General features: G+C 52.3%; 2 protein-coding genes across 4 annotated transcripts in view; one reads left to right on the forward strand and one right to left on the reverse strand.

Annotated features, from left to right (window-relative positions):
- The first annotated feature begins 4,902 nt into the window (after window positions 1-4,902).
- On the forward strand, window positions 4,903-11,587 carry HNRNPAB (heterogeneous nuclear ribonucleoprotein A/B). Of its 2 annotated transcripts, XM_047729580.1 has the most exons (8): window positions 4,903-5,117; window positions 5,205-5,436; window positions 6,222-6,390; window positions 7,209-7,367; window positions 7,561-7,692; window positions 9,773-9,890; window positions 10,556-10,696; window positions 10,980-11,587. In XM_047729580.1, the coding sequence occupies exons 2-8, from the start codon at window positions 5,228-5,230 to the stop codon at window positions 11,048-11,050; spliced, it is 999 nt and encodes a 332-aa protein (XP_047585536.1). In that variant the 5' UTR covers window positions 4,903-5,117; window positions 5,205-5,227; the 3' UTR covers window positions 11,051-11,587. The 2 variants fall into 2 exon arrangements, with proteins under 2 accessions (XP_047585536.1, XP_047585537.1); XM_047729581.1 differs by lacking the exon at window positions 10,556-10,696.
- Window positions 11,588-12,186: 599 nt separating this feature from the next.
- PHYKPL (5-phosphohydroxy-L-lysine phospho-lyase) overlaps window positions 12,187-21,814 on the reverse strand; it is a 32,517-nt gene continuing 22,889 nt past the window's right edge. For both annotated transcript variants that reach the window (XM_047729579.1, XM_047729578.1), the window contains 4 exons: window positions 14,791-14,945; window positions 14,289-14,378; window positions 13,038-13,168; window positions 12,187-12,269 (listed from right to left, as the gene is read on the reverse strand). In XM_047729579.1, the coding sequence (XP_047585535.1) occupies window positions 12,220-12,269; window positions 13,038-13,168; window positions 14,289-14,378; window positions 14,791-14,945 (426 nt within the window). In that variant the 3' untranslated portion in view covers window positions 12,187-12,219. The remainder of the gene's footprint in view (window positions 12,270-13,037; window positions 13,169-14,288; window positions 14,379-14,790; window positions 14,946-21,814) is intronic.

Consider the following 21,814-nt stretch of genomic DNA (forward strand, 5'->3'; position numbering starts at 1 on the left):
GGGGGCGGCAGCAGCAAGATATCGGGAGCTGGCAGGGGCTGAGGTCAGCTGGATGGCACCTGCTAGGGGGCAGTGAGTCTCTGTTCCTGCTTCTCCTGGCCCAGTGTGACTTCATCTGTTTTCCAGAAAAAAATGGAAACGTGACATGGTGTCGAAATGTCATACTTTGTCCATGTTGGCAAATAATTTTGTAAGGTGTTCAAAGCAAGCAAGCAAGCAAGCCGGCACGTGTGAGAGTCTGATTCGGCCTGCAAAGAGCCAGTTTATGATCCCAGCTTAAGAGACTGTCTATTCAGGTCACCTGGGTGGCTCAGTGGGTTAAGCGTCTGCCTTTGCTCAGGCCATGCTCTCCAGGTCCTCGGATCGAGTCCCACGTCTGGCTCCCTGCTTAGCAACGAGTCTGCTTCTCCCCCTCCCTCTGTGCCTCCTCCCTCTGATGCTTGTGCGCACTCTCTCTGTCAAGTAAATAAATAAAACCTTTAAAAAAAAAAACAACAAAAAAGAATTTGTTGTTGAAGCCGCCCAGCCAGGGCTGACTTAGACACCTGGTTTGTAGACCCGTCCCTCCAACTCGGCCCTGGCATCATGGTGTTTTCCTTCTGTCTCTCTGTCTCTGTGTGTCTTCTCCCACCCCACCCTGCCAGGGAGCCTGGCGAGCAGCGTGGACTTCCGTGAGCCCCCGACCCCCACTCCGCCCTGCTCTCTCTTCCTCTCGCCTGAATTTGGGGTTAGAACTTCATCCTCAACGTGCTGGGAAGCCCAGCCAGGGTTTTGGTGAGGACTGAAGACGCAACTTGCATTTTAGGAAAGTTTCCCCCAGCTGGAGCCAGACGCAGTCCTGCCGTGGGGGGCAGGAGCCCCAGGGAGCTGAGGAGTGTGGCCTGGCCATGACAGTCACAAAGCACTGGCAGATAGCTCCTGCGACTTCCAGCTTGCAGGCTCAGCCGAGAAAAACAAACAAAACACAAAAGGAGAACGCGATTCATGTACAGCTCACTCTTGAACAAAATGGGTTTGAACTGTGCAGGTCCACTTACACACAGATTTTTTTTTTAGGTTTTTTTTTTTAAGATTATATTTATTTTTTTGAAGTGGGGACAGACCAAGAGAGCACAAGCAGGGGGAAGAGGCAGAGGGAGAGGGAGAAGCAAACTCCCTGCTGAGGACCCCCCGAGAGCACAACCTAAGCTGAAGTCAGATGCTCGACTTGACTGAGCCCCCTGGGTGCCCCTTTTATAGATTTTTTTTTTTTTATAAATATACAATGTACTGTGGATGTATTCTCTTCATTATGACTTCCCTAATGATGATTGTCTTTTCAGTAGCTCACTTTATTGTAGGAATGTGGTATATGATACATAGACAAAATACTTGTTAATTGACTACATTATTGGTAATGCTTCTGGTTAACAGTAGGCTATGAGTAGTTAAGTTTTGGGGGGAGTCAAAAGTTATATGCAGATTTTTGACTGTGTAAGGGGTCAGTACCCCTTACCCTCACATCGTTCAAGGGTCAACTGCAATTTTTAAGACTTTCAAAACAGATTTTGTGTCTGTTCTCTTTCTTCTAGGTTGGTTATTTTTTTTTTAAGATTTTTTTTTTTTTTTTTTTTTTTTTTTTTTTTTTTTGGTAGACAGATCACAAGTAAGCAGAGAGGCAGGCAGAGAGAGACAGGAGGAGGAGGCAGGCTCCCTGCTGAGCAGAGAGCCCGATGCGGGACTTGATCCCTGGACCCTGAGATCATGACCTGAGCCGAAGGCAGAGGCTTCAACCACTGAGCCACCCAGGCAGGCGCCCTAGGTTGGTTATTTAAAAAAAAAAAACAACATTTTAGAGCACCAGCAGAGGGCAGGACAGAGGGAGAAGCGCACTCCCCACTGAGTAGGGAGCCTGGCTGGGGCTCAGTCCCAGGACCCTGAGATCATGACCCAGTGGAAGTCAGACACCTAATTGACTGAACCACCCAGGCGCCCTTAGGTTAATGGATGTACTTTTTTTTCTTTTTTAAGATTTTATTTATTTATTGACAGAGGTCACAAGTAGGCAGGGAGACAGGCAGAGAGAAAGACGGGAAAGCAGGCTCCCTGCTGAGCAGAGAGCCCGATGTGGGGCTCGATCGCTCCAACCCAGGACCCTGGGATCACGACCCGAGTGGAAGGCAGAGGCTTAACCCACTGAGCCACCCTGGTGCCCCTAATGGATGTACTCTTACACATAAGTCACCCGACAGCCTGAATCCCCAAAGCCAGGAAACTATACTGCATTGGCCCCTTAAGACCATTTCAGGGGATAACTGGGCTCCTTGCTGATTTGAGAACCTCACTGTCATAAAAGATGTCCTCTCTTCAGGGTCTGTAACTGGGACCCAATAACTAGAGAGGGAGCCTTGTATCATAGGGACTTCTTGCTGCTTCCGAGGAGCCCAGTGCCCTGTCCATGTCAGAGACACTGTTGGAGACGACATAAAAGCATTCTGTGCTGAGACTGAGCCCCTCTTGTCTGCAGTTCTTTAGGGTTTATAAATTTTTTTTTTAAGATTTCTTTTGGGGTGCCTGGGCGGCTTACTTGGTTAAGTGTCATCCTTTGGTTCAGGCCATGACCTTTGGGTCCTGGGATCGAGTCCCACACTGGGTTCCCTGCTTAGTGGGGAGTTTACTTCTCCCGCTTCCTCTGCCTTTCCCCCACGGCTCATGCTCTCTCTCTCATTCTCTCTCAAATAAATAGACAAAATCTTAAAAAAGATGTATTTTTTGAGAGGAGGGGGAAGGGCAGAGGGAGAGGAAGAGAGAATCTCAAGCAGACTCCATGCTGAGCTTGGAGCTGGACCTGGAGCTCGATCTTATCACCTTGAGATCACAACCTGAGCTGAAACCGAGTTAGACTCTGAACTGACTGTGCCGCCCTGGTGCCCCATAAATTACTTTCTAAGCTATTGCTTCATTTAAGCCTCAGAATAATTTAATCTGATAAGACAATTGAAACCACGGAACTCAGGAAATCAGAGACCCCTCATCCTACAGTAGCCAGAAGCCCTGGAAACAACACAGAGTTGCGGATGCTGGCTTGTGATTTCAGTGTTTTCATGTATAAAGTATGGATACCCTCACACAAAAATTATTTTGAGACTCCGATGAAGCAATGTTGGGGAAAGGATTTTGCAGACTGTAATGCACTGTCCAAATGTCGTTCTCCTCAGACTGGAAGTGTCATGGAAGGTGTTTCCCAAGTTGTGTGAAAGGCATCCATGTGGAAAAGAGCAGGAGCTTGAGTGAACGTATGTCCTCATCAGTAGTTATGTCCTATGAATGCATCTAGACTATTTGACTTTGAACTTAATTGCCTGTATTACCTTCACTGCTGGGCCACCTGTGTCCATCATCCTGTGTGCGGCATCCCTCCCTGGCCCTTATTTCTGTGGGTGGGCACGGGCTGGCGTGGAGACTGTGTGAAGGACTTTCTGCAGGCAGGCATCAGATTTCAACAGTGACATGACCCCAGTTTTATGGAGATACTGAGTTTCACTTGTGGAATCTGGCCTGAAAGTGACAGTCAGGTGGGCCTTGGGGTAAACCAGAGGGTATTTGCGCCCCCCTGGAGGGTGGGTGCCCCTGCTCTGGCCAATGGAGACCTTGGGGGAAGGCAGCACTGTGTGGCCAAATCTTCCCGTTTTCTATAGTCAATTGTTTTTTCCGAATGTGAAACAGAGTTTTCATCCCTCTGCAACTTCACTGGCTGGCGGGATTCGGGAGTGAGCCTTAGGCCAGCGCTCTGGGCTTCAGTTTTCTCATTTATAAATTTGTGATGGTATCGCCTTCCATTGGGTTGTTAGGAGACCAGATGAGGAAATAGAACCCCCAGGCCCCACACCGGGCCTGGTTGCAGGAACTCGGCGGGAAACGTCAGCCACTTGTGTGCTCTTGCTATCTGGTAATCCCCAGGCTTCAGAGGTTGTAATCCTGGTCCATTTGGGGGCCCGTCACCCATACGATTAAAAGGAATCATGGGATTATGCCGGCCTTTCAAGCTTGGTGATCAAGATCAAACAGAGGGGGTTTGTATATTAGAAAACGAGAACCAACCCTTCCCGCCTCCAACTTCATGATCTGAGGGACGCGGTATATTTTCCTTAAAAAGAAATTTCAGGAGGAATACAGGAACTAACTCAAACGAAAAACGTCAACCCAAAGTGTGACAACGAGGCTGATCGTCTACGTGGTGCCGGACGACCTGGATCGGGGAACACCGCGGTGCCACCGTTTCTCCCGCCACATCCTGCCCGAGCACCATTGGCACCAGACGCCAGGCAGGCTCCACCCCTTCTCCGCTGCTAGCCGCTGGGGGAGGCGGCAGAAAGGGCGGGAGCGCGGGGCCGTGAGGGCACCAAGGTCAAGGGGGATCAAGGGGGAGGGTGGGCCGCGTCCGGGTCCCTTCGAGCGGTGCCGCGGGCCTCGGCGGAACCCTGCGCGCCCGATCTCGGCCGCCGAGTTCTCCCACTTCCAGCCGGGCGACCTTGGTTTGCGAGACTTCCTAAAGCCCAGTTTCCTCTTTTGGGAGAACGGAGTGCGCGAAGCTACCGATGTTGGGATGGGGCGCTCCGGGACGAGAGACTGCGGCCTCACGGGGCGGAGAGCGGAGGTCTCCGGCCCCTCGGCCGCGGGGTTCCGGCTGCCGGAGCCGCTCAGGAGGAGACTATGGTCCCGCCCGGCTCCGGCAGCAGTCCGCAGGGCCCTGGCTCGCGCGGGTTCTAAAATGAGGACAAAGCCCGCCCGGATTTAGCGTGCGCGCGCCGCTGCGGCCAATGGGACGCCGGCGCGGGGTTGAGTGACGGGCAGGCGCAGCCAATGAGCACGCGCCTTGTTGCGAGGTGCGCCCGGCCCCGGCATTATAAAGAGCGCCACGAGTCGGCATTGTCAGGCGGCGGCACCGCGCGGGCTCCTGCGAGCCTGTCGGTCGGTGGGCTCCGTGCGGCGCGGCGGCGAAGGAGGGCGCGAGGTCGCGGCGGCTCCGTCGGCGGACGGAGGCGAGGCCCGGCAGCGCGGGCGTGAGCGCGGCCGAGCCCGCGGCGCCTTTCCGGCGGGTGGGGACGAGCGGGCCCCGCGGCGTCATCGGCGGCGAGGTGAGCGGCCGGGCCCGCGGGCGGCGGGCGGGGGGAAGCCTGGGCGGGAGCCGCGCGGGCCTGACGCGCTGGGGCCACTCGTTGCAGGAGCCGCCGCGCCCCGGCCTAGCATGTCGGAAGCGGGTGAGGAGCAGCCCATGGAGACCACGGGCGCCACAGAGAACGGACACGAGGCCGCCCCCGAAGGCGAGTCGCCGGCGGGGGCCGGCACCGGGGCCGCGGCGAGCGCCGGAGGCGGGAGCTCGGCGCCCCCGGCCGGCAACCAGAATGGTGCCGAGGGTGACCAGATCAACGCCAGCAAGAACGAGGAGGACGCGGGGTAGGTTCGGTCGCGGGCCGACCTGGGCGCCGCCTTTGTTCCGGGGCCGCCTTTTGTTGGCGCCACGCGGCGGGGGGAGGGGCGGGCGGGCGGCCGGGGCCTGCTCGAGGCCCGCCGCCCTGCGCCTCCGCGCCAGCCGCCCGCCGCGCCGCCGCTAGCGCCGGAGTTTGCAGGAGTTTGTTGGTTCGACTTTGGCGCCGCCCTGGGGCCGCTCGCGCGGGGCCGGGGGGCGGGCGGCCCGGAAGGGGGAGTGCGCTCGGACCCGGGGCCGAGCCGGCCTCGGCCTCCGCGGGGCTGCGTGGGCGGAGTTGGCGCGCGCCCCGGCCGTGGCCTCCCTCCCCCCCCCCCACCTCGCGGAGGGCGGAGTCACGGTCTGAACGCGGTCTCCGGCCCCCGGAAGCCCGAGTTCCTGGAGAGCGAGCTCTCAGGGGGGCGGTGAAGACGGGCCGGCCCGGCGGCCTTCTGTCTTGACTTGCTTGTTAGGTGGATGACTTCCAGTTGTGAAGGTTCGGGGCTTCTGCCCCAGGCCGCGGTGCCCTCCCTTCCGCTGCCCGGTCGGGACCGCACCGCCTAGAGCTTCTCACGGCTCAGGGCTGTGTGGGAGGGGAGTGAAGATTGGTTGACACTTCCTCAACGTGGGCCCCTCGGGGGCTCTCAGGGCAGACCCGCGTTCGGGGTGGCGGCTTTGCTTAGCCGCTAGCACTGAAGGTGGTGGTGTCAGGGCCGGTCCCAACATCACAGCGCTGTTGTAAGGCTCGTTGGCACGTGTGTCTTTACCGTTTCAGAAAAATGTTCGTTGGTGGCCTGAGCTGGGATACCAGCAAAAAAGATCTAAAGGATTACTTTACCAAATTTGGAGAGGTCGTTGATTGTACAATAAAAATGGATCCCAACACTGGTCGGTCAAGAGGGTTTGGGTTTATCCTCTTCAAAGATGCAGCCAGTGTGGAGAAGGTAAGCTGGGCGCTTGATGTCAGCGGCATGAAGTTTGTTCTAGGATAGGGTTCTGAGAGCACGATGAGTTTGTGTGTTCTGTAGCTGCTTGAGGGCTTTGGGAAAAGCAGAGGTGAGGAACTCTGTTTTGTTTTTGAGGGGATTAAAAAATACAAATTAAGTGGGCCCAGGAAGATTATAGTTGGTGTTTATTGCTTTTTTGGCGTCACTTCTGGGCAGTGATTAAAGCAGATCCTTTATCCTGAGGACTAGAATAGAGTCTAAGGTTGCTATGAATGAACTAGGTATTATTTTAGGTCTATTTTACAGAAAACAAAACAAAGGCCCAGAAGTGTAAGTAGAAAGAGCTCACAGCCAGAAAGGGCCGGATTCCAACCCTAGCAGCCCACCTCCAGCCTGCCTCACTGCTGCTTAATTTGTGAAAGAGAGGCTTTAAACTGAGCCCGTGCTCTCTGGGAAAGCGGTGGGGGGAGTTGGGGGAGGCATCTAGGTGGCTCCCAGGAGCAGACCCCGCTACAGCAAACACAGGGAAACGGTGGCAAGGGAGGGGACAAATAGCAGATTTGGTCTTGAACTTGGGGTAGGGGTGGTGGTGATGGAAAAGTGATTATCCTTGGGGCTTGGGAATGAGAAACAGCAGGAAGAAACCTTGGAAGTTTGGAGATGAAGTTGTGTTGCTAAGTCACATAGGGGTGGAGTATGGGGGGGTGTCAAACACGTTTTGTGTACCAGTGTTGGGGTCTTCATGGCTCAAAGAGAAGGGGCTTGTTGAGGGTGGTGCTGTTGAGTTCGAAGCTCATTTTCTTCTGTTGGGACAGGTCCTAGACCAGAAGGAACACAGGCTGGATGGCCGTGTCATTGACCCCAAAAAGGCCATGGCCATGAAGAAGGACCCTGTAAAGAAAATTTTTGTGGGGGGTCTGAATCCTGAAGCCACTGAGGAGAAGATCAGGGAGTACTTTCGAGAGTTCGGGGAGGTGAGTGTGGGACCCTGGGAGTTGCCTGCTGATGGCCCTGAGGTTGCTCTCCTTGGTCCTAGGCAGCCTTGGCTGGCTATAGCTCTCTAAGAGGCTTTTTCATTTTGGCCTTCTTGGGTCTTTTCTCCTGAGTTCCCTGTAGGCCCTGGGGGTGGGAAGAGGCATTGGTTCTGAGCTTTGCCTACGTTTACAGATTGAGGCCATTGAGCTTCCAATGGATCCAAAGTTGAACAAAAGACGAGGTTTTGTTTTCATCACCTTTAAAGAAGAGGAACCTGTGAAGAAAGTTCTGGAGAAAAAGTTCCATACCATCAGTGGCAGTAAGGTAAGGTGTCTCCAGCTCTGTATCTGGCCTTCTGTTGGTGGAGATCTGGCTCTTACAGGTGTGCCTCAGGAGTTGGGCTACCTCTCCGGGGCAGTCTGACCCTGCTGGGTGTTTGCAGTGCCTGCTATTCAGATTGGGGCAGATGGTCCCGTCCTTCAGGGAGTTCTGGGCTGGTAGACTTGGCAGAAACCTGGGATGTGTGGGAGGCAGGAGAAAGGGTCTTTTCTCTGGGCTAGAATATGTTCAGTAGCCCCTTTGATTCCTGACTGAAAGCTAGAGGTCGTGGTGTTCTCCATCTGGAGTCCAAGGTGAATATGGCCTGTACTAAGTCTCAGAAGATTCTAGAACTTCTGTCATTCATGGGTTTGTTTCCTTTGGGTAAAGTTGTTCTTCCTGTGGAGCTTTTTCCTCTCTCCTGTCACAGCCAGATCTTTTGTTTGCTTCCACCTGCTCTGGCTCTGGATGTTGGTTTAGTCTGTTCCCTCCTCAGATGAGGGTTCTTCCAAAGTTCCCAGGGTTTTAGTCCGCGTATGTCCGTGGTCAGTTTTGCCTAAGTGAGCGGTGCCTCACGGTGAGAAGTGCCAGCCCTTCCCTCTGAACTCTGGCCAGTAGTAGGGGTGGGGGGTGTCGGGGTGTCTTTTGGTTCAGGTATTCTCCAGGTGGCCGAGGAAGCAGTTGAGGGTGTGGCTGGCTGGCTGGGTGTGGCAGATCTGAGCCCAGCAGCAGCCAGATAAGGTGGGACAGGTAGGGGGTGGGGCTTCTAGAAGTCTTAATCCTAGCTGGGATGCAGGACTGGGCCCTTAAATTTTACGTCAAATGAGTTGAAGTCTAGGTGCAGCAGCTGGGTGAGGGCTGTTCCCCTAGACAGTGAGTGACATCCCCCCCCGCAACGTGAAATGACAGGAAGTACCTGTAAGGTAGTCAGTTGCTACTGGTAGTGGGTTTTGAAATAAATGTATTCAGCATTTTTAAACAGAAGACATCAGATGGAATCACTTGGGGAAGGTTTCCCGGTTTGTTAGGGTAATGCTTGGATGGTGACACATTGTAGAAAATGGTATTTTATAGGTCGTATTTAGGAGAGTGTATGTGCAAAGGGTACTTCCTCTAAAAAGTAAACTTCTGATTGACTTGGGCAGGAACACTGGGTGGGAGGCCCTGACCCTAATCCCATCCGCAATGGGCAGATTTTTGAGCAAAAAGGAAACTGACTCTTTGGCTCTTCAGAGGACACAGACATCTGGCCCTTCCCACCAACAGGCCAGTGGTTGGGAGAAGGGGAGGGGAGAGCAGCGAGGCCCCAGGGAGGCCCCTCCCTGAGTCTCAGTGGCTTCCTTCCTCAAAGCCAGAGGTCAGGGGCGCAGGCTCAACCTGTTGGAGTGGGATGCTTCATTTCTTCTGTAAAGGAAAGAAAAAAAAAATTAGAAAGTTTCCCCCCACTTCTTTCTCTCTAAGACCCCTGATCTGAGAAGCCAGCTCTGAGGCCTCTTTCCCAGGAGGATGGGGCTGGCCTCAGAGCTGCCCCCAGGTGTGGGATCCGGCTATGCTGGGTTGGTCTCGGTCTCGGCCTCAGGCTCGCTGTGCCTCCTCCCAGTTGTTCGATCCGGGCTGCCATCAGCAGGCCTGCAATTACAGCTGTCACCCCAGTAAGTTCTCTGGGGAAAGGTTTTGGCCCAAAGGCCCTAGTGAGTCCTGATCCAGAGATTTTAGTTGTGGTCCCGAGAGTTTTTAGCCCAAATGTGGCTTCCACTTAAGCATGTTTCATTTTGAATTTTAAAAGATTGATTTTATTTTAGAGACTGAGTGCGCACGCGTGTTGGGGGAGAGGGAGAAACTTTAGCAGATTTCGCTCCACATGTAGCCTCATGCAGGACTCAATCGCCTGACCCTGAGATCATAACCTGAGCCCAAAGCAAGAGTCGGGATGCTTCACCTGCGTCCCCCAGGTGCCCCAGGCAGATTTTGTATTGAGCATTTAGTCCCCACGGGCCATCTGAGTCTCCATCAGCAAAGGTCATTGTCCATGGCCCTGTCCCAAGCTTGTCGTAGCGGTCTGACCCACTGTCCTCTCTTCTGGCAGTGTGAGATCAAGGTGGCCCAGCCCAAAGAAGTCTATCAGCAGCAGCAGTACGGCTCTGGGGGCCGTGGGAACCGCAACCGAGGGAACCGAGGCAGCGGCGGTGGTGGTGGCAGCGGAGGTGAGTGGAACCTGGCTGAGCAAAGACGGGGCCCTGCCTGCATGGAGCCCCCGTGCCTGTCTGGGGAGTTCTCGCTGGCCTCCGGCGTTTGGTACACCAGGCCGGGCGGGTCATGTTGGCGCTGCTGTGGCTGCTGCTTGGTGTGGAAGAGCCAGGCTCTTGTGGCCTGGGGCCCCAGGGCAGAGGGGCCTTTGCATTGCAGTCAGGGTGCGGGGGTGGCGGGCTTGAGGGGCGCGCTGGGCTGGGTGGCGGGCCTGAGTCTCGGTACACCCGTGGGCGGGTGGGCAGAAGGTAGGGCAGGGCTGTGCCGGGCGCTTTACCTCCTTCTGTCCAGGCCCCTCGGACTCCAAAGCCTGAATGTCCTCCCTTTTTAGGGCCGAGCTGCCAGGGAGTGTGGGGGTGAGGAGAGGGAGACGTGAGAGAGCGAGCTCCTGCTTATTTGCCCCAAGTGCAGTTAGCCGGCAGGGCCCTCTTGGCCCTCAGAGCCCCGGCTTGGGCCTCAGATGCAGGGCGGGGTCCAGGGCCCCTGACACCAGCCAGCAGCCCCCTGGTTTCTACCTGAGTTGCCATAGTGAGCCCGCCACCCGAAGGGCAGGATTTCCTCCATCCTCGCTCCTGCGTGTGCTAAATGGTCCCTGGGCCCCTGGGCCCTGCTCCCCCCACAGGTCAGAGTCAGAGTTGGAATCAGGGCTACGGCAGCTACTGGAACCAGGGCTACGGCTACCAGCAGGGCTACGGGCCCGGCTATGGCGGCTACGACTACTCGCCCTATGGCTATTACGGCTACGGCCCCGGCTACGACTACAGTAAGTAGGAGAGAGGGAGGCCCTGGCCGCTCACCCCCAACCCTGGGAGGCAGGACAGACAGTGCAGGGGCCACTGGCAGCAGGGGCTTTGGAGTCGGACAGGCTGGGCTTGGGGGCCCGGCGCGGCCACCACGGGAAGAGGCACTTGAGCCTCTGGGCCTCAGGAAGGTGGGGCGCGGCCCCCTCCGTGCTGGCCAGGGGTGCGGGCTCTGGTGTGGCGCCTGGCTCGGGGAGGGCTCGGGCAGATGGCACCGCGACCCATGCATGGCCTTCTCGTCCCCAGGTCAGGGTGGCACGAACTACGGGAAAAGCCAGCGCCGCGGCGGCCACCAGAACAACTACAAGCCGTACTGAGGCCGCGGCCGGACGCCCGCCCGCACACGCTCTGTCCGGATCTCGAGTGAACACAATTATGTACCAAATTTAACCTGGCGTACTTTCTATGGCCTGTCCCATGTGCATCTTATTTAAAATTTCCCCCTTGGAAATCACTCTCCTGTTGACTATTTCCAGAGCTCTAGTTGTCGTAGGCAGCGTGTGGGGGTCTCTGAGGCCAGAGCGGCGTGGGAGGGCTAGTTTTAGGCCCGGGTCCCCCAGGGCCGGCTGGGAGGGTCCGCTGCCCGCCACCGCCCGCAGCCTGGACCTGTGGACCCTGGTTGTAAAGAGTAAACTGTATCTTAGGAAACCAGTGTCACCTTTTTTTCACCTTTTAATTTTATATTATTTGTGTCATACATTTCCTGTTAATGGAAGTGTTAATTTTACTGTACTTTTTGGTACCTTTTGGGAATCTAATGTATTGTAAGGTATTTTACACGTGTCCTGATTTTGCCACGACCTGGATATTGAAGCTATCCAAGCTTTTGAAATAAAAATTTAAAAACCCCCAAAGCCTGGGTGAGTGTGGGGCATGCTGTGAAGAACGGGGAAGGGCCAGGCACTCCTGAACCTTCAAAGTTTTAGTGCCTCCATGACCGGACAGCAGTCCTGGCAGGTGGAGCCCGGACGCCGGGCACTGCTGGGGCACTGCTTGTAAGGATGGGGCCTGCCTAGGACTTGAGCCCTTTTAGAGGAAGTTTTAAAGGACTTCTGACTGGAGGCAGCTTCAAGGGGGTGAAGGAGGTACCGTGAGGGGTGCTGCTCCCAGAGCAGTGGGAATGTACCCAGGAAGGCAGTATCCTAGGGGCCAGCTGGACTGGACACAAAGTGCCCCCTCCTGGGTGGCCCAGAACAGTTTCTCCCCCTGTGGCAGAGTTGAGCTGCTGGCTGGACTGGGGCGCCCCAGGGCTGGTGGTTGAGCCCTCAGACTAGCAAAGACTTGTTTTCCATTCCTTCTAGAAGGAGAACTGGCTTGGGGAGGAAGGTGCTAGTCCTGCCTTCCCCGGTAGCTATGGGGAGAGGTTTCTGAAGAAAACCTGGTTAAGAGCAAGGTTTGGCTTGCTGAGGGTGAGGGCCATGGCCATGGATCATGAGGAGCAAGGCCTACTCACCCAAGGAAGGAGGACACAAGTGCCAGGGCTGGTTCAGGGATGGAGCCTCAGTGTCTCACAACTAATCACCTTTTTTTCCATGTCTGAAAAACAGCACAAAAGGGCCCCCCCCCCCAAGTGCTTAGCCTTTCTCCAGCATCCAAGCTTCTTGGACTCCTTGTCCAGCCCCTTGACCATGTGCACAAACCACAGGGTCAGCAACACTCCCAAAAGGACAAAGCCAGACGTCAGTCAGGTTGCCCCAAACGTAAAGGCAAGTGCCTGCTCAGCCTCTCCTCCCGTGGGCTCCCCACAGACACCCTCCTTCCTCCAGGAAACCCACCTGCAGAGGTGGAGGAGAGGGAGGGGTGCCTGCCAGGAGGTGGGATTTGCCCATTGCCCACCCCTGGCCATGCAGCATAGCAGAGACCTGTCCGCTTCCGTTGTTCCAGGTGGCCTGGTGAGTGCGTTTAGGGCAGACCCCACACTGATCTGATCCTAGGGGGCTGGAAACCTAGGGAAGAATTTCCTTTTGCATTTCATCAGTCCTGGGTGCAAATCTCAGTCCAGTACCTTAGCTGCTGAGGGAGACACTAGCCTTTAAGGAGGGCACAGTGTTCCTGCCACATAAATCCCTGCTGTGTCACTAGGTGATTGCCTTGCCTCACGTCCACGCTGGTGCTACTGAGGCAGGGTGGCTACTCCAGGCTCAGGAAGCCCCTCCACACCACAGCTCCTTGTTCCCTGCGCTGTCTCGAAGACTCCCGGCTCACTGTGGAGTCTCCTTCCCAGGCATCCTGGAAGGTCCTAGCTCCTGGCCGCAGGTTGGGCTCAAGAGACCTGGTCAGCTGCTCCTCGGGCCCCCAGCTCACCTGTCAGGATAGTATCCATCTTTGCTGCCACGTGTCGCGCGTTGTCCACACTGAAGCACATTGGGGGTTTAAATTTCAGGACATTCCGCCCAGGGCCGTCTGTGCTCAGCAAAATGTAGTTCTCTTTCAGCCTGTGAGGATAGGACATGGCAAGGCCCTGTGGCCCAGCAGCCAAGGAACCCTTCACAGAGCCTCAAAGTCTGTCTTGGCTTCAGCCAACCGGCCCCTGGGAGCCCCAGTCCAGGTCCCGCAGGGACACAGCACTGGCCACCTCCTCCTGAACTGCCTGCCTGCCTGTCCTTGTTCACCCAGCACTTAGGGCTCCTGTGTGGGGTGCCCTGCACCTGGCCCTGAGCCCGCCACCCTCCATTCCCACCCCTACCCCAAGCAGGGGCCTCCACTCATCCAGCCCTGGAATCCCGCCTGAGCCAAAACAGGCCATGGCTAGGACGTGGCCAGCCAGCATTCCTGCACCTCACCAATGCTGCCGGGCTGGGCCAGCGAGCCCCTGTGCCCCCTCCCCGGCTCCAGGAACTTCTCTGCCAGCCCGGGTTCTGCTTCCTGCCCCAGAGTCATCTGGACATCTCCGAGGACTCTGCAGTTTTCATTTCCAGTTCTTTTTAGGAAGATAGCTTCACCTCCTTAATAGTAGTGGTACCCGAAGGACATGTTTGCACTTCAACCTGGGAAGGTCATTTGACCAGAAAGAGTCTGAGGGGATTGTATTTACATTCTGACCCCGACTTCCATTCTCTCTCACTTATTCCCTGCGGCAGGGGTGGGGTCCTCCAGGTGCCTTCACCCAGACAAGAGGCAGGAAGCCTGTCCGTACCAAAGAAAACCGGCTGCTGTGCCCACGGGGAGCCCCAAGTCTGGCTCTGCCACGGGCCCTGGCGTGGCCGTGAAAGTAGCGGCTTCCCCGGGGCAGCCGGCGCTGTGGGATGTGGCTTTATGGTCTCTGAGCCCCTGTGGCGCTCGCATCCTCGGCTGGGAACGGCCCACACCCATCCGAGGCCCTGCCGCCAGGCACTGGCCACCAAGCGGACCTGGCTGCTTTATCAGTGTGTGGTGTCGGGGTGGGGGTACCCAGAAGGGGGGCCCCTTCCCCGCTCTGGCCCCGATGCCAACTCCTGCAGGCAGCCCTCTGTGGCCCTGAGGGCCCAGGGACATAGTGGCAATGGCAAAAGCAGGCCAGCAGCTCCCTCCCAGTCAGGGGACGCTGCAGAGGCAACTCAGTCCGAGAAATAGTACCTGGACACCACGTAGTTCGCCTCCTCAGTTGCTGGTGTCCTGGTCGCTGTGTCTTTGATCAGGTCCACACCGATAAAGAGCCCGATGCCCCTGGAACGGAAAGGCGACATCTTAGGAAGCCAGGCTGGAAGGGCCGTGGGCCCTTGCTCTCCCCCTCTGGCTGGGCCTGCCCAAAGCACCAGTCCTGTGCCTCCGCTTCCTGGGGAGCCTGAGGGCTGCACAACCCTCGGAGGGTGGAGGGTGGTGACCCAGTGCCAGCAAGTGACTTTGAGGAGAGGGGCCCCAGCTGTGACAGAGGAAAGGTCGGGGGCCAGGGCCGTCTGCCCCTGGTATCTCCTTCCCTAGAAGCGCCATCTCGGGCAGCAGCACCCCTCAGAGCTTTAGTTCCTCCTCTGTGGAGAGAAAGGTCCCCATCACCCTGGGTGACAATGAGGTGACGAAACCATGCTTGGCCCCGGGCTGGTGTTCAGTTAGCAGGTAAGGAGTGCTGCCCAAGCCTCACCTGACGTCCCCGATGATGGGATGCTTGGCTTTCTGCTGTTGGAGGAGCTCCATGAGGACACTGCCCACAGAGGCAGCATGAGCCCGCAGCTGCTCCTTCTCTAGAACGTCCAGGACGGCCAGGCCCACGGCGCAGGACACCGGGCTGCCCCCAAACTGAGTCAAGGGACAAAGGGCGGGTCAGAGGCCCAGAGAAGTGGGTCCTGCTCCAGGACCGTGAGGGCTGCAGAAGGCCACACACATTCCAAGGGCAGTGACAGGCACAGGCCTGAAGCCCATAGAACTCCGAGTACTTGGGGATAGATGGGGTTCTCCCGAAGCCCCCACGGGCTGTCCTCTCGCCTTTTCCAGTGCTAATGTGACTGGGACTCGGGGAAGCCACCCCAAGGGGTACAGAAGGAGCCTCAAGAGGCAGAATTGGAGGAGAGGGTGTACTGTGCATTCCTACAGAGCTGCCTTCCACTGAGAGGCTGTAAGTGGGGGGCGGCGTGGGGAGATGTTCCCTCCGGACACCTGGGAGCTCTGGTACCCTTCCTCCCGCGGGCCCTGCAGGTGTCCGAAGGGGGACCTGTGTCACAGAGAGGGAAGAGTAAGGGTATCTTTTGCAGACCGTCTTTTAAATTTTTTTAAAACTATATTTAAAAAGAAAACTTTACTGAAGTAGAGTTTACACACAATAAGCTGCAAATATTTACAGCGCATATAGTTCAGTGCGATGAGACAAGTACGTATACCTGTGGTGCCCCCACCACAATGAAGAGACAGGACATTTCCATCCCATCCCAAAGATCCTTGTGCCCCTCCACTGCTGGCTCAGGCGACCACTGACCTGCTTTCTGTCACCATAGTTTTGCTGTTTCTGGAATGTTCTCTCTTGTGCCTGGGTGCTTCTGCTCAGCATGTTTTCATGATTTCCCATCTTGTCCTGTGTCTCAGTAGCATGTTCCTATTACTGGTGCATGGAATCCCACTGTACGGACATACCATTCTTTGTTTCTCTAATCTGTTAATGGTCCCTTGGATTCTTTTGATTTTTGGCTATTATGAATAAAGCTGTTTAAGAATATTTATAACAAATCTTGGTGTGAACAGATGTCCTCATTTCTCCAGGGTAAATATCTAGGAGTGGAATTGCTGGGTTGTAATCATAAATGCAGACTTGGCTTCATAAAAAACTGAAACTTTCCTGAGGTGCTTGTATCGTGTTATGTTCCCACCACTAGCCTACAAAATTCCAGGAGAGCTCCCATCCTCAAAATGATTTGGAATTGTCAGTCTTTTTAACTGTAGCCATCCTAACGGGTGTCTGGTTGTGTCCTGTAGATCATCTTCAAACTGGGTGAGCAGAGCCCCGTATCTGAGATCATAAAAAGCTTCTGAGGGGATTCCGCCATGCAGCAGATTTCTGACATGTCCAAATTATGTGTGGAATGGACACACAGGATGGACTGAGGCTACTTACTGTATAATACTATTAACCATGAACTTGTTAAAAGGTGGAGTATAGGTATTAATAGCATCTTTTGTTTAACCCACTGAGCCACCTAGGTGCCTCAATAGCATCTTTTGTTTAGAATCATGACATGGCCAAGGCAATGAATGCTGAACTACCACAGTAGGTAGGTCGTTGTCCCAAGATCACCCCAGAGGAGCAACAGGAAGAAAATGAACAAGTTCTGACAGAGTCCTGGGAATCCAGAAGGTCATGTCTACACAGAGGGATATGTGCACGCCCTATGCCTTATGCATGTTCGGGAAGGACCTGAAAAGCTCTAAGCTCTGGCCATTGGCTGCCTTGAGGCTCTGCAGAAGGAGAAAGGAAAGGCTGAGACAGAGCTGTAAGCTGCTTGGCTGAGTAGTCAAGGCATGGAACCTTCTATCTCACACACATGGGACCACTTGTCAAAGGCATCGAAGGAGCTATCTGTCCAATCACGAGATGATCACTAAGCCAACCAAGCAAAGACTACAAACTTTACACAGTTCAGGAAAGGCACTATACAAACAATAATAAAAACACCATACGGAGGGAATACGATTTCTAAAGCTGACAGAATATATTACTTAACATGTCCAGTTTCAAGAGAAAATCATGAAACTTCCAAGGAAAGAAGAAAGCATGACCCATATATGGGGGTGATGAACAGTCCCGTAGACACTGTCCCCGAGGAAGCGGAGATAGCGATCTTCTTAGACAAAGACATTAAATCAGATGTTATGCCTGTATTAAAACAACTAAATGAAACCATATTGCAAGAACTCAAAAGCAAAGCATGAAGACAATGTCTCAGCAAACATGAATGTCACTGAAGAGAAATTTTAAAAAAGAACTACAGAGAAATTCTGGAGTTGAAAAGCACAGTAACTGTAATGAAAAATTCACCAGACAGTCTCAACAACAGATTTGGGCAAACAGATGAAGGAATCAGCAAATTTGAAGATAATGTCAACTGAGACTGTCCGGTCTGAAAACCAGAAAGAGGAAATGAATAGAGCTTCGACAGCCTGTGGGACACAATGAAGCAAACCAACATCTGCATATGGGGGGGGGCAGAGGAGAGGAGAGGAGAGGGAAAGACACCCAAAGACAAAGAGGGTGGGAGAAATGGGTAAAGGTGGTCAAAAGGCAACACATTTCCAGTTATAAAATAAGTAGGTCATGGGGATGTAATGAACAGCATGGTGACTACAGTTAGGAATATTGTATTATATATTTGAAAGTTGCTAAGACAGACCTTTTTAATTAGCCAACATACAGTACACCATTGGTTTCGGATGTAGAGGTAATTCCCCGGCTGCATGTAACATTCAGTGCTCATCATATCATGTGCCCTACTTAATGCCCATCACCCAGTTATCCCATCTGCCCCTGACCCCAACAACTCTGTTTCCTAGAGTTAAGAGACTCTCATGGTTAAGAAAGATCTTCAAAGTTCTCTTCATAAGGAAAAAACTAACTATGTGATGATGGATCCTAACTAGACCTGTGATCATTTCACAAGAAACACAAATAACTGAATCATTATGTTGTGTGAGACCGACAGAATACTGTACGCCAACTATGTCTCAGTGGATAAAAGACACATGAGCAGTAAGCAAGAGACAACAGGTTTGTCTTGTGCAGGAGCTGGGTGACAAGATTAACGGCTGAGTCCTCATCAGAAACCATGAAGGCCAGACGCAGTGGGACGACATATTTTCTTTTTTTAAAATTTGGGAGGACATATTTAAAGTAATCAAAGAAAAAGACCGCCAGTCAAAAATTCTACATAAAAGCATCCTTTCAAAAAGGGGAAACTGGGGCGCCTGGGTGGCTCAGTGGGTTAAGCCGCTGCCTTCGGCTCAGGTCATGATCCCAGGTCCTGGGTTCAAGCCCCACATCGGGCTTTCTGCTCAGCGGGGAGCCTGCTTCCTCCTCTCTCTCTGCCTGCCTCTCTGCCTGCTTGTGATTTCTCTCTGTCAAATAAATAAATAAAATCTAAAAAAAAAAAAAAGGGGAAACTAAGACAATTCCAGACAAATAAAAACTGAATGTGTCCCAAACATATACTTCACAAAAAATACTAATGGTATGTCTTCAGACTGAGATGAAAAGACACATTGCATGGGGACACCTGGGTGGCTCAGTCGATGAAGCGTCTGCCTTTGGCTCGGGTCATGATCTCAGGGGCCTGGGATCGAGTCCCGCATTTGGCTCTCTGCTCAGCGGGGAGTCTGCTTTTTCCTCTCCCTCTGCCTGCTTCTCCCCCTGCTTGTGCTCTCTCTCTCTCTGACAAATAAGTAAATAAAATCTTAAAAAAAAAGACATCAGATAATAACTCAAAGCCACATGAATAAAGAGGACTGAAAAAGACACAAAGAGGCTGAAAGCAGAAGGGTGGAGAAGGTACACCATGCAAACAGGAACGAGAAGAGTCAGAGTAGCCATACTAATATCAGACGTAAAAGACATGCAGATTACAATTGCATTAGCAACAGAGAGAAACATTCCATAATGCCATGAGTCAATCTATCAAAAGGATTTGATAACCATTACAAATTCATTTGTACTTAAAAACAGAGCCTCAAAATACATAAAGCAAAAACTGACAGAAGTGAAAGCAGAAATGTACCATTCAGGGACCAATGGAGAGTTCAGTCTTTCATTTTCAGTAACTGACAGAACTATACAGGAGATCAACATGGAAACAGAGGACTTGAAGGACACTATAAGCGGACTAGACCCAACAGACACATACAGAACACTCCAAAAAAGCAGAAAAAACACTCTTCCCAAATGTACCAATGGATCAAAGAAGTTGCAAGGAGATTTAAAATATAGATGAATGAAAATGAAAACATACCAAAACTTACAGGATGCAGCGAAAGTAGTACTAATATGAAAATTTATGTCTGTAAACATGTATGTCAAAAAAGAAAGTTCTCAAGTGAATAATCTAACTTCCCACTTTAAGAAAACATAAAAAAGAGCAATGAAAACCAAAAGCAAGCAGAAGGACGGGAATCCTAAAGATTGAAGTGGAAATAAATAGAAATGCAGAAAAACAATAAAAAAGAATCAGCAAAATCAAAAGTGGGTTCTTTTTTTTTTTAAGATTTTATTTATTTGAGAGAGAGAGAGAGAGAATGAGAGAGAGAGAGCATGAGAACAGAGAGGTCATCGGGAGAAGCAGACTTCCTGCCAAGCAGGAAACCTGATGTGGGACTTGATCCTGGGACTCCAGGATCATGACCTGAGCCGAAGGCAGTTGCTTAACCAACTGAGCCACCTAGGCACCCCCAAAAGTGAGTTCTTTGAGAAGATCAATAAAATTAACAAACTTCAGCTAGACTGACCAAAATAAAGGCTCAAACGTCTAAAATCGGGAATGAAAGAGGACCCACGACTACCAAACTAACAAACTTAATGAAGCCAAAAGGATTATAAAGGGAATCATATGAACAAATGTACATTGACAAGCTAGATCACTAAGATGAAATGCACAAAATCCTGAAAAATAAAAAATACTGACACTGGTTCAAGAAGAAACAGAAAATCTAACAGACATAAGCAAGTAAAAAGAAAAGAATAGTAATAAGAAGTTCCCACAAAGAAAAGCCTAGAACCAGACGGCTCCACTGGTGAATTCTACCACAATGTTTAAAGAAGAATTACTGTCAATCTTTTGAAAAGCCTCCCAGAAGACAGAATGGGCATAGACATTTCCTAGCTCATTCTTTGAGGCCGGTATTACACCCTGATACCAAAACCTGACAAAGACATCAAAAGAAAACTACAGATCAGTATCGTTTAAGAATACAGATGTGGAGGAAAGGTTCAAGACGGAAGTATAGTAAGATCCTGAGCTCACCTCCTCCCAGGGACACAACAAATAGACAACTACATACAGGATCATTCCCTCTGAAGGGGACTGAGAAACTGGATGAACAGGCCCTCTGCAAGAAGGGACAGCAATGAGACAGATGGCAGAGACAGAGATACACTGGGGGCAGCATTTCGTAGGCAAGAAGGATCTTAAAGGCACAAAACGTTTTCCCTGAGGAGTGAGAGATTTGAGCTCCGCATCAGGGACTCCAACCCTTAGATCCTGAACAAAAGAGACAAGATCCCCAAACACCTAGCTTTTAAAAACCAACAGCGAGTACATCTCAGAAAACTCTAGAACTATAGGGAAATGAGAACTCACTCTTTTTTTTAAAAGATTTTATTTATTTATTTGACTGACAGAGATCACAAGTAGGCAGAGAGGCAGGCAGAGAGAGAGAGAGAGAGAGAGAGACAGAGGAGGAAGCAGGCTCCCTGTGGAGCAGAGAGCCCAAAGTGGGGCTCGATCCCAGGACCCTGGGATCATGACCTGAGCTGAAGGCAGAGGCTTTAACCCACTGAGCCACCCAGGTGCCCCGAGAACTCACTCTTAAAAAGCTTACACATAGATCAACCTGACTCAGAACTTTACACTCTAGTGTAAAACACCAGAGTGTTTTACATGAGCTGCAGGTGAAGGAGTCCCACTTACTAATCTTGGAGGGTCTGTTGGAACCATAGGAGGCAGCTGGGCCACTTTGCAAGGACTGACACAGTGGTGGCAGCCACTTTTGCTATCCTCTTCTGCTGTTCTGATCCTGGCACTGGTGGGTACCATTCTGGAATCCTCCCTCTAGACTGCTAACCCTAGCCAACTATGTACCTCAGCTGGGCTTCACAGCTGAATGACAGCCCCTCCAGCCAGCATGCTCACAGCAATACTAGCTGGGCAGGGGACCAGCCCCACCCAACAGCGCACCCACAGTAGCTGCAGGCCTGCCACAACACGAGGGGGCACACAGCCCACATAGGGGAGCCACACAGCTCCACAACCCTGGAGCACCTGGCTTTCATGGCCAGGAGGGACTTCACTTCTGGGCCCCACAGGACATCTTCTACATAAGGCCACTCCTTCAAGATGGGGAGATGTAGTTGAACTATCTGATAGATACAAACAAACCCAGAGAATTGAACAAAATGAGGAGACAGAGGAACATGTTCCAAATGAAAGAACAAGACAAAAACCTCAAAAAGAATTAGATGAAACGGAGACGCTTATCTACTCATCCACCCAATAAAGAGTTCAAAGTAATGGTCGTACAGATGCTTACCAAACTTGGGAAAAGAATGGATAACCATGGTGAGAACATCAGCAGAGAGAGAGAAAATTTAAAAAAAAAAAAATACCAATCAGCGCTGAAGAATACAATAATAAAAATGAGATATGCACTTGGGGGAATAGACAATAGATTAGATAATATAGAAGAATGGATCAGTGATCTGGAAGACAGGGTAATGGAAATCATCCAATTAGAACAGTAAAAAGAAAAAAAACTTTAAAAGGAGGATAGTTTAAGGGACCTCTGGGACAACATCAAGTGTACTAACATTCACTGCCTGCAGTTCCAGAAAGAGAAGAGAGAGTAAAGGGACAAGACACCTATTTGAAGAAATAACGGCTGAAAACTTCCCTAACCTGGCAGAAGAAAGAGACATACAA

This window comes from Lutra lutra, chromosome 5 (assembly GCF_902655055.1).
Source record: "Lutra lutra chromosome 5, mLutLut1.2, whole genome shotgun sequence".
Classification (NCBI taxonomy): Eukaryota; Metazoa; Chordata; class Mammalia; order Carnivora; family Mustelidae; genus Lutra; species Lutra lutra.